This window comes from Dermacentor andersoni, chromosome 2 (assembly GCF_023375885.2).
Source record: "Dermacentor andersoni chromosome 2, qqDerAnde1_hic_scaffold, whole genome shotgun sequence".
NCBI classification, from domain to species: Eukaryota; Metazoa; Arthropoda; class Arachnida; order Ixodida; family Ixodidae; genus Dermacentor; species Dermacentor andersoni.
The window spans coordinates 21,944,627-21,956,727 of record NC_092815.1 but is presented as its reverse complement, the minus strand read 5'-3'; the positions used below and the strand labels follow the sequence as shown (position 1 = coordinate 21,956,727).

The 12,101-nt window shown below is 43.7% G+C and overlaps 1 protein-coding gene across 3 annotated transcripts in view; it reads right to left on the bottom strand.

Moving 5' to 3' along the window:
• Rab5 (RAS oncogene family member Rab5) overlaps positions 1 to 11,357 on the bottom strand; it is a 55,604-nt gene extending 44,247 nt beyond the window's left edge. Inside the window, exons 1-2 of one of the 3 annotated variants that reach the window (XM_050189943.3) lie at positions 10,571 to 11,357; positions 1,041 to 1,212 (exon numbers count right to left, since the gene is read on the bottom strand). In XM_050189943.3, the coding sequence (XP_050045900.1) occupies positions 1,041 to 1,206 (166 nt within the window). In that variant the 5' untranslated portion in view covers positions 1,207 to 1,212; positions 10,571 to 11,357. Of the gene's footprint in view, positions 1 to 1,040; positions 1,213 to 10,412; positions 10,490 to 10,570 lie in introns of those variants that run through there. The other 2 variants (XM_050189942.3, XM_055077420.2) reach the window with 2 other exon arrangements.
• Positions 11,358 to 12,101: the final 744 nt, after the last annotated feature.

Below are 12,101 nucleotides of genomic sequence, written 5' to 3'. Positions count from 1 at the left end.
CTTATTGATGGTGCCATTTTTATGATTACATCACCTTCCACTAGAAAAGTTGCTGTGTCATATGCTTAGTGCGTTGATGGCATGCTGTAGAGACATTAAATCCTTTGCACGAAGTGCATAAAATTGTTGCATTATGATGATGCTATAGGTACCATCTAGGATCTTTGGGTACATTGCAGAAACCCTTCACGGTTTGGAGATCATAGCAATAAGCGGAAAAGGGGGGTGCTGAATACTCATGAGGTCAACATAAGCCAAAAACAATGTAATGTAGAGTGCCCCCTGCTATAAGGGCAGAATAAGCAGCAGTGCGTGTCTTCACTTGTGAGCCAAGCAAGTGCTTCAAATCTCCCAGACAAATCACAGCTCTCAGCTGCTGCTGTCGTGCAGATTTCATGAAATCATAAACAGTACATAGACTTATTTGCCACCTGCGCAGCCCTCTTAATAAGGTGTTCTGAAGCAGCAGTTGCAAAAAAAGATGTGAGGAAAAGATAACCTGGCACATGGTACTACAATGACGCCCAAAATCAGGCAATAAAGGTTTATGTGACTTGCACTAACCTGTGACTGGTCTTACTAAATAACTTTCAAAAGCAGCACCGCTTTTGGGATCAATATACCAAACCTGTTGTAAACCCTTAAAGGATCTTGACAACCTCGGCTAATCATGAGCGATCGTCATTTTCTGGCTGATGACAAGGCCACCTCAACTAGATGATAGTAGGCATTCTGGCATAATTTTTCTTGCGCTCACACACCTACCACAACCTTTATTCTGAGCGTAGAGGTTCCATACTTCCCCTAAATGGCCATAAACTCACTTAAGAACCTTAATGCTACAAAGACAAACCAATAAATGCGCAAGACATTTTACACTGAAATCATCTCAAGTCAATTATTTAAATGGCTGACAGATGCATAAATTTGTGCCACTGTACTTCAATGCCACAACAAAACTGCCAAAGAACCAATTCACAGTGCTGTTGCAGTTGAAGACTAACATTCCATGACCATCACATACTGCCAGAGATGCTCACCTCCAATGGTGGACTCCTGGTATTCATGGAACTGGCCTTTGACAAAACGCAGCACCAGGCTTGACTTTCCCACTGCCGACTCACCTAAAAGCACCAGTTTAAACTGGCAAATCTTGCCCTGCGGAGCCCCATTGGGCCTCTGTGCCGCTGCCCCGCGTCCTGCCATCGGAGCCTGCAAACGTGAGTACACAAATTAGCATTCACTGAAGTTGTTGCTAAACATGCACTTAAAGAATCTGTAGCTCATTTTAAATTCCTAATGCATTCTTGAACTATGGAGAGCAGACCACAGCAGAAATCACTATAAATCCCACATGGAGCTGCATCCTATGACAGAGCTTGAAGCAAAAGCTACCTAAAATATGTGAATTCTCAAGAGTAAGGATTGCTTAGTGTCGACTCTGGCTTGATGTGCAAATGCCAATCGGTTGCATACATTTCGGCATATCCCAAGCCAGCACTTGCCAATAAAACTTTAGAAAATAGGTACACCTGACTGCCCTGCTCTCAGCTATCAAAGCCCAGAGAAAGATTCATTGAACATGGAGAAAATAAAAATAAGCCTGCAGACGACAACATCATTCTGTAGCTCTGGAATAAATCCAGAATATCAGACAGCAAGAGTGGAATGAAAAAAAAAAAAAAAAAGAGGTGAGGATGATGAGACCGTCTAGCTGTGTGGTATAATCTACAAAACCCACAGTTCTAATGTTCATTGCAAGCTTTTGAAGTTTACGTCAACATATTATACAAAAGTTGTGGGAAACAAAATTGGCTGCTCCGAATTTTTTGGAAGCTTATTTTCAAAGCATTTTACAAGTTCAGTAACAGTTGCAACTTTCAAGTATTAATTCTGTGCATTCATCAAAACTAGCGTCGACTTCCCCTGCCAGTGTTTCTCAGTGAATTTGTCCATGAAAAGCAGCAGCAAGCGGCACTGTGCAATTTGAGTTTCGAAGAAAAAGGCTGACGGCAAGTACGCCATTTTGGTATGGCTGGATTTTATTACTGTTGCCTAAGAATATGCGAGTCTCAAGTAATTAGTATTCTACTCAAGTACTTTTCAAAGTGGAGTAACACAAACTCTTTTGGCCTGATACTGCTTAACATGCATTTTTTTCTGAGTAACTTGTACATACCTGACCCTCTCATGCCAGAACTCGAACCTAAAGGCGCATGCACACTAGCAGAAAAATGCGCACAGTGTGCCGCCGCAGGCAAAACATAGCTGCGGCAGAGTGGCCACAAAAACTGGCGGCAAGCCGCTGCAGCAGTCGCACGACAGCACGAAAATCTTGCCTCCTCTTTTACTCTACATGTAGCTGCGAGATGCCGCATGCTTTTTCCTTCATGTGCTGACAGATCTGTACTGTGTTTTCATTCTTCATCCTTTGTTCTCAACGCAAGTTATGTCTTGTGAAGATGATGCCAGTGCCACTAATAATCATGTTGGTGCGCTCACTTCTGTTGAAGTATTGCCGCATTCAAAAGACAAGGAGAATGAGGTAAAGGATGCCGCCTTCATGTCCTTGTATTCAGGGCCCGTCTTGTCATACAGAATCGGACATGGCGCAGTTTCTCCAAAAACCTTTATATCAGGACGTCTCGACTTTGACTCATAGTAAAAAATACCTGCAAACTATGACAATCAAACAAGTGCGAATGAGACCAAATGAAGCAAACCAAAACAAGAGCTAGCGTGTACTGGCGCAAGCAGACAATACGAAACGAACACTCCTGCTGACACTAGACATACGAAAATGAATCAAACGGTCGGGCAGGTCCGCATGAAACCAGTTCCCCCCTCCCCCCGCACATCACTGAAGGGGCCGCTCTCATTGGTCTCCGGCGTTCACGGCTGGCATGCCACTGTGAAAAGCCGCAAGAAATCTGTCCAGGACAGATCTCTCCTGCGGCACAAAAAAGCTGCCGCGTGGCAGCTTTCACGGCACATGTCTTGCCACCTGCGACACACGTCTCACCAAGCAAGTTTTTCCGCTGGTGTGTATACACTCCTTAAGTCCACTGCATGAAAGACAAGCATTCTACTGAAGAGGTGCTCCGAGCTTGTAATGTCGCCAGCAAATTGGCATAGCTAGCTGCTGCGGTGCATCTTACAGGATCAGTTTTGGAAAGTGACATGCACAGCTTGTAAAATCCACACAAATTGCTAGAGATAGCTGTGAATACACTACGTATCTGGTGTGGCACTAGAGCATAGCTAATATCCTTCTCAGGCGCTCCACAACAAAGATCATGGAAGTTCATGCTGCTTGGATGTGATGCACCACTCACTAGATATCAACAATGCTACATGCAAGATGGCTGAACCAGAAAACTTTATGGAACACTAGATCCGAGAAAAAGCTGAATATCCCCGCAGCCTTACAACACAGGCTAGTATTCGCATTTACAGCCTCTACAAGTATATGTGAGCATTGTGATGTTCTGTTTTATCGACTACTATTACAAGCTACTCGGAAATTGAACGTTTTCTGAGATCCCATACTCCGTAAACTTTTGTGGTTGACTGTACTCATATAGCCAGAGCTTGTCATTTATGTTACCACCTCTATGTTAGCTACAGCTTTTAGGAAACAAGTTTCAGAATAAGTCAAGGCACAATAGTAGCAATGCAAGAAGAGGTTACTTGTTAAGACTTGCAGTTTGACTGTGCAGACCTGAGGGTCTTCTTTTCAATGGCAATAGCCACTTACAGATATTGCCTCCCTCCATTTGATCAATCACGCTGTCGTGACAAAATGGCACTAAAAAGAAACATCCTAATCTCTAGGTGAAGTTCCCACCACTGAATTTTGGGTTGCGAGGCAGTTATGCCAAGATGGCTATAGCATGACCATGTTATGCAGCTCGATGGAAGTGCGGGAATTCAATGCGCCACTTTGCCTGTGCTTCAAGGATGGCTAGGGTCCGGTGTTGCAAGCTCTGGACACTAGGTGAGACAGTGAAAAAACATTTCTTTGAATGTGCAGCCAGATTCCTTGCGTGACAATTTATAATTTTGAAACTTGCCAGAGAAAATGTCAGTGAATGAGCAGTCTACACATAAATATATGGTACCAGCACATTCTAAATGACAAATGCATGATGAAATGCTTGAGTAAACATTTATTGGAGGAAGTGTAGGTTCCTCTCTGCTGTGAACATTAGATCTTCATTTGTTTTTGTGTTCTCCACAAGACATTTTTGTTGTCTATAAATTCCACATTTGCATTTTTATTTACACTATACTCCCCCATGTAACTTTGCCTCCCACCATTCACATTACTCCGAGCAAATTAATGAAAAAGCGGCTCAATATGTCGCTTATTTGATTGTGGTGGACAAGAAAAACCACAACAGCAGCTTGTACAATGGTGTGAATGAGGTTCTCGGTGCCTTTAAAAAGCATTCTAGGGGTTTAAATTTCATGCACAAGCTGCCCACGAATAACCAAATACAGTTTCTGAATCTGAAGCTGCAATTCACTGAGAAGTGCGCTCGCTGGAAGTATAATCCAAGAAGCAAGAAAGGTTTGCTCCTGTAGGAAAGCACACATTCCAAGCTCATCAAACAGAGTGTTGTGCTGATCACTTGCTCTTCAGCCTTTGAAATATCTTGCCCTCAACAGGTGAAGGAAAGCTTCAGGCCACAAACTGAACGGCTGATGGAAGCAGGATACCCTCAACAATTAGTGACAAGTGAGAGCCTGCTGCAGAAACGCAAGGAACACAACACCAAAGAAAGACAAGGAGAAGAAGCCGGTACAGGTAATACCATACCTACAAAAAATTTAACACAACCTCAAAAAGAATGCAAGTAGACGTCGAGAGAATGCAGACTTTTTGGCCCCTCTCAAGTAGGGACAAACATGTTCTATGATGAACAAAGAAAAGAAGGTGCAGTGTAGAAAGACACATGTGAATGTGTAAATTGTGTGTTGGCGGTTGTGCACCAGATCCCATTGTCCTGCGGAGCTTTGCACATAGAACAAACGGGATGTTGCATTAACGATAGGACACACGAGCACAGCTTCGCGGTGCGTATCAAGACAGGTGGCCATCTTGACTTCCACTGCAGGAGCTGTCGGTACAGGCCACAGTATGAAACGACAGCTGTCATGGCAAGAGCCTGGAATAAGACAATGTAAAATCATCGAAGCCTTCTTTAAAAGCAGAGCGGTGACACGTGTAAGCACAGCATCAGTCTCACTAACTGGGAGGAGATAACTTTCTTTGACAGCCCCGTTTGATCTGTTCACACTCAAGGTTTTGCTGTGAACACGCCTTAGGGCTTAAATTTTGTTTTCTTTTGAATCATGTTTTTTGTAGAATTTTAGCCTCTGGTATAAGAGAAAAATTATGCTTCATGGGTTTTTGTAACCACATCTGGGTCATGTATCACAGGGGCCGTATTTTCCCATTCCAGCATTTTTGTTTCATGTAGCAAGCAATGTTTCATCAGTGTTGCAAACACGTGTGGGTTGCTTGTACCAATTGACGTTTATGTGCACTTAGGAAAACAAGATATGTGTCAATGAAGAAAACTTTTTTTTTAGAAACTCTGGGCTCTCTCCAGGTGGCACAATTGTATCATGCCTTCATATTGGCTTGCTAGTTCTCCCAAAAATAAACAGTTGGTAGCCTGCACTGTTTTCTATCGTGTCTCCCCTTTCCGCACCTAATGGTAATTGTTTCGTGCAGTACATTAAGAATTTCAGCATGAACAAACTAGCTTGCAAAAAAGTACTTCTTGCTCGACAACATTTTGTATGCCAACTACAGTACACATCATAGCTGGTCTGGAGTGCACTATCATCTATAGCCCAGACAACAATGCTGATTATATTAAAGCCAACCTGACATACCAGATTGGGAAGAATTGGGGATAAGAGTTAATGGAGAATACCTTAGTAACTTGTGATTCGCTGATGATATTGCCTTGCTTAGTAACTCAGGGGACCAACTGCAATGCATGCTCACTGACCTGGAGAGGCAAAGCCGAAGGGTGGGTCTAAAAATTAATCTGCAGAAAACTAAAGTAATGTTTAACAGTCTTGGAAGGGAATAGCAGTTTACACTAGGTAGTGAGGCACTGGAAGTGGTAAGGGAATACATCTACTTAGGACAGGTAGTGACTGCGAATCCGGATCATGAGACTGAAATAAGAATGGGCTGGGGTGCATTTGGCAGGCATTCTCAGATCATGAACAGCAGGTTGCCATTATCCCTCAAGAGAAAAGTGTATAACAGCTGTGTCCTACCGGTACTCACGTACGGGGCAGAAACCTGGAGGCTTACGAAAAGGGTTCTACTTAAATTGAGGACGACGCAACGAACTATGGAAAGAAGAATGATGGGTGTAACGTTAAGGGATAAGAAAAGAGCAGATTGGGTAAGGGAACAAACGCGGAGAAATGACATCGTAGTTGAAATCAAGAAAAAGAAATGGGCATGGGAAGGACATGTAATGAGGAGGGAAGATAACCGATGGTCATTAAGAGTTACGGAATGGATTCCAAGGGAAGGAAAGCGTAGCAGAGGGCGGCAGAAAGTTAGGTGGGCGGATGAGATTAAGAAGTTTGCAGGGACGACATGGTCACAATTTTTACATGACCGGGGTAGTTGGAGAAGTATTGGAGAGGCCTCTGCCCTGCAGTGGGCATAACCAGGCTGATGATGATGATGACATACCAGCAACACGACCGAAGGAACCAATACATGTGATCGACTGAAATGCAATGCTAGACTGCAATTTTGCACCAATGCCTTTTCCAATGTCATTCCATTTTATGCTTGGACAGGGCAATACTCTGCCTGCTTTATCAATGGGATTAGCCTGCAATGAACGGTGAATGAGAGAAGTGGCATATAACCTAGTGGAATGCATTAGTACAAAATCGCAGCCCTGCTGAACATCAGAAAAGCATGCATGCAACTGCAGTGCATGAAACTCATACAGTGCATGCAACTTGTTATTGGAGCTACAAAATAATAAAGAAAGCCTGCAGTATTATGCACTATCATGCAGAATTACAATTCAATATCTGCAATCAATACCCACACCACCACAAAAGTTAAATTGAGGTCAATAACCTCACCATAAAGCAACTTTGTCATGTTAACGCTTGTTTGGTCAAGCCCACCTACCTTCCTAAATTGTGGACCTTCAAGCTACATATGGTGCTTAAAACTGATTAATGCCGAGGCATACGCTTTTCTCTCTTCTGTAAAGAACCACTAAAGATGGCAAAGGTTCTGTTTTGAGCTATGGAAGGGTGCTTCCTTATGAGCAATACCTTAATTCATATTAAATTTTCTGAGTGAAGCACACTCATAAACACATATGTCTGTGCATGCAGACACACACACAAGGTCAGAAAAGCATAACTCGGTAGCACGAGCATAGCCAACCTAAGCCATGTGATGCACCGAGAGATAACAGAGATGTGGAATGTACTTTTGTTTCCCCAGACAGTTGCTCTAGGGCTGCAGATCAATGAGCCTCCCACAACAAGCGGCAACTGACAGCAACTCAATCTGCGCACAGGTGCAGCCAGAAGTTGCATGCACAAGGCAATAGGGCATACCAACACTTCACAAGCTGCTTCCAATAACCAAGTCAAACCAATATGTATTTGAGAATGTAGTGTGATTTGCTATAAAGCTACAAGCAAGAGAAAAGCAGACACTCGCACGGCCCACAAAACAATAGCTATTTCCTCTATGTGGCATGTACATCAGACATAAGCCAACAAAAAGCGTAGACTGTAAAGTATCAGAATTTGTTTGCAGAGATGGGTAATGCTTCCTTGCATTGAACTGTCGTAATTGTACCAGTGAGCAGCTTAACATTTTAAATGAAATGGCAAAAAACCATGCTCGTCTGGAATAATCAATTACTACACCAACACAGAATTTTCACATATTGCAGAGGATTAACTGCAGCAATAGTAATGCCAGGCCATGTATTTATGGCAAGCATGCATTATTAATTTGAACAATTGCCTGTTGAACAACATCCTGCATCTGCACACCTGTTAATTTAGAGTAAGTGAAATCTGTTACATGGTGTAAAGCTAACATTGAAAGATACTTGCTGCATAAAAAAAACTATTAGAAAATATTTCCAACTGTGTATATCTTGCACACAAAAGCAATTTACAGGAAGTATGAACTTATAAGTGATGTTCCTCTACAAAGCGGATGTGAGAACATGAAAGACAGAAGATTGAATGAGCACAAACCTGTCTGCTGAAGGAAAATGTGTATTAGCTACAACATTTTTGTAGCAAGCCAAGAGAAGAGCAAAGCAAAAGATGAGCAGTGTCATTGCAAAAGGGTCTTGGCAAACTTGCCATGTGTTTGTCAAGAGTCAGACTGAAGGTGTGACTCACTCCCGCAAGGCTGACTGACAAACAGCATATAAACACTCAGCAGTACACAGCAAGCTCAGCCCCTGCAACTGGCAATACAGATTCCTAGGGGGGGTATTGCTAGCTCCAGTGGAAACCCCTTGTTCAACAAGTCAGACTGGACAGCAACTGACGAGCATTTGTAACACATAAAGGGACGAACAGCCAAGCTGAATACTACGACTAAAACAATGAAGGTATGCATAGCTGGACAAATGCTACGCACTCTTCATTCCTTAACTTATTGTTTCTGAACTAAACCCAACATTTTCAGCAGAACTACATACCATAATGTTATTATGCAATGATCGATGGGGTCCCAAACCAGCACAGGCTGCGATAGATGCCGTAATGGAGGACTAAGAATTTTGACTACTTACTTTTGGTTATTCTACCCCCATCAAAATGCAGGCGCCATAATCAAGAACTTAGCCCATAACCTTGCACTGCTCAGCTGCAAAATGACGGCCACTGAAGCAGGTCTCATTTTCAATTAACATTTTTTTCTACCATAACAGCAGCCTTTAAGATTGCTGCCCAAAGTAATAAACGAGAAGAAAGGGGGTTAAACCAAGGGGCCCGATATATTAGTTTTATAAGGTTTTATATTAGGTTTATAAGGTTGTGGGATCGTTCCCCACCTCCGGCAAGTTGTTTTTGCATCCACTTTCATTTCCATTAATTTATCATTTCTTTATTTCATTTATTAAGCACAAGTAATTTCCCCTATGTTGCCCTTGGTGTCAGTGTTTGTTGACTTCTTATGATATGCCCTAAAGTAAGCGATTCATTGAAATACTTCAAATATTTTGTTACACTATTAAGTGAAGGAATACTTTAAATGCCGCAAGGCGTTGCTAGGATGCAGAATGAAAAGAGACTTGGACTTTCCAGTTCAGCCAATCTGGACACCTCTGGTGAAAATGAACATAATTGCTGTTTGAGAAACGAGTGAGAAGAATATAAGGAACAACAGTGCTTTATTATGATCAAGTAAGAACCTAAAAGGTAATGAAGGCAAGGAAAACTGCAAATTCAACTTTTGTCCAATTATTTTGGCGGTATTTCTTTTATTCTCTTACTTGCGTTTTCCTTGGAGTTATCAGTTCGCTTCATTTTACACTCATAATGGCTATTAATATAGCTCAGCATTGTACTGCATTGCCAACCCCTTCTTTCTGAAGAGCGCATACAATATATAGACCTGTGCTGGCCCGTTCGTGCATATATGTTCAGGAAGCTCCCCTGTTTCGGAGATTAGCAGTACAAAACAGATGCCCAACAGTATCGAAATTCTGGGATCCTTTTAGCAAACACTGCTGTTTACTCCCTTTGCTACGAGCATTTAAAAAGGAATACGTACAATGGAGCTAATAAGATGGACTGCCTAACTCCTCGGAAGGCTAGGAACGCAGAGCGAGAGGCAGGGATCAGCCAAGCACCAATCCTGTTCAAACATTCAAATTGGCACCGATATGGTATCCCAAAACATATGAAACGAAATGTCGGGAAACATTGCTGCGGGATACATCTGCAATATCAGGCGAAATTGGCGACTTGTGCGTGAACGCCCCTTTGAGGAGACAGCGTGGAACTTGTCCGCAAGACGCCCCTTGAACGCAGCCCGCCGGCCGTGAATCACAACCTTGCCGAAAGACAGGGGACGTCGACACTCCTGTCCTTATTTTTATTTATCGTTTGCAAGGTCTTGACACAGCGGACACTGCTGCATTTACACGATAGCTACGCGCGCCCGATAGCAACAAGCGAGGTAAAATGACTACCGCCAAGCAAGGTATCGTAAACGGTGATCAATAGCGCGAGTACTTTGATCTGAGCCTGACGAGTGCGAAGCCTGACGTGCCGACCTCGCTAAAGGCGCAAGGCTGGCTCGGAACAGACCTGTGACGCAGCTTCGCTCAACGATTCAGAGCACGCAACTCCAACGGGGTCCCCACCTGACTACTAAATCGCTGCCGGCTGGTCGCAACGAAGACTTCTTTCCTCGGAACGCTCTGATTCACGTCAACACGCGCACAACTACGCCAGGGGACGGCATCGCCATTGTGAGAAAACAGTAACGAAAACAAAGTGAAAACCAAAAAATTGATCTCACGCTTGTGCAAAGGGAACCCTTCGGTCGAAGTTCACTGGTCCTGTTCAGGGCCTGGCGCCGACTAGTTGGTTGCTTGAGGCGAGTGGGCGTATTTTGCAGCTTGTCAGGAACGACGCGGCGCTCGCAGGGCGCTCTGGTGAGCAATGGCGAGCCCGGACACACCGAGCACCGCGACCAGCCGTCAGTCAACGCGGATCCGCGGATAGCGACGAGATAAATAAACTGTCACCGTCGACGTCGGGAAAGGCTAGGCCTATTCGCGCTTAGGCCTAGAGCAATCTCGTTTACACGTACTAGAGCCCACTTCGCCGCTGGCTCTCTCGACGATGCCGTTTTTCCTATCCTCTCCCTTCCCAGCTTTTAAGAAAAACAGCAGCACAAAAGCACGCACTCCCTCACAGCGCGCACGGGTTAAGAGCAACGGGAAAGCACACAAAACTCACCTAATTGAAAACTTGAATGTACTCCGGAGAGTCCGAAATACGGGCTAAAAACAAAAATACGAAAAAATTTCACAGGGAGTCGACGGGCCTTCCTTTACACCACCCTCGAAAAATGCAGCCGAGTCACACAACGTCCTTGTAACCTTCCGCTGGGGCTTGGATGAAAGGAGCCAGCAAGTTCGAAGGCAATACTGGCGCTCGCTCTCGATGCCACAAAGTCAGCTAAACTTCCATTCGGTCCGAAAACATTGCGGACTTTCGCCGAATATCTTTAGCGCAGCCCTGTTGCGTGAAAGCAACGGACTATGTTTCCTGTTATCTTTCCTTCCTCTGGCGACGAACAATCTCTGACGTCACAAGTTCCTTTCTCGGTGTTGCCTACACAATTAATTTATGCCGCTAAAACCGCTCTTTAGTAATGCTACGCTCACAACATTCCTCAAAAATTTTGTCTATAATTTAATAAATTAGACCACGTTACAAAAATATAAGGTAAATTAAGGTACGCCAGCTTGATATCTTAAGGGGTTAACGAATCAAATGCACGCGCAGCGATTGCTCATGCACACGACGGCGCCACGCAACAGCGGAGTGAGCGAGCATTTGTCCAGACAAGCCCTTTCCTAATATAAAAATTGAATTTGATTATCTATTTTCATCAAATGCCAAACTCCTGCTCATTACATATTTAAATGGCATACTACAGGATCATTTAACGCAATTGGGAATGGATCATGTAATCGTGACTGACACGTCAATGAGTGAGGAGAAAGCGGGTGTGGGTATTTTCTTCACTCATGTGCATTACACCTTTCGGATTTCACGTCCATATTTCTGGTTGAACTATAAGCCTTTATCTTAGCTTTTCGGAAACTTCCTTCAAATTTCATCTTCAACTCCATCTTCAGACACTACTATACACTCTTAAGCAAAATAACACCCTTTTGCCACACAACGATAACCGTCATATGCAGTCTTGTCCGCATTTCATTTCTTTAACGCGGTGGGCCCGGTACTTTCCAGTAACCAACGGCATGCGCGTTATCAGCATGACGTTGCATTCCCGACAGGAAAGTAGCGGGCGCGGC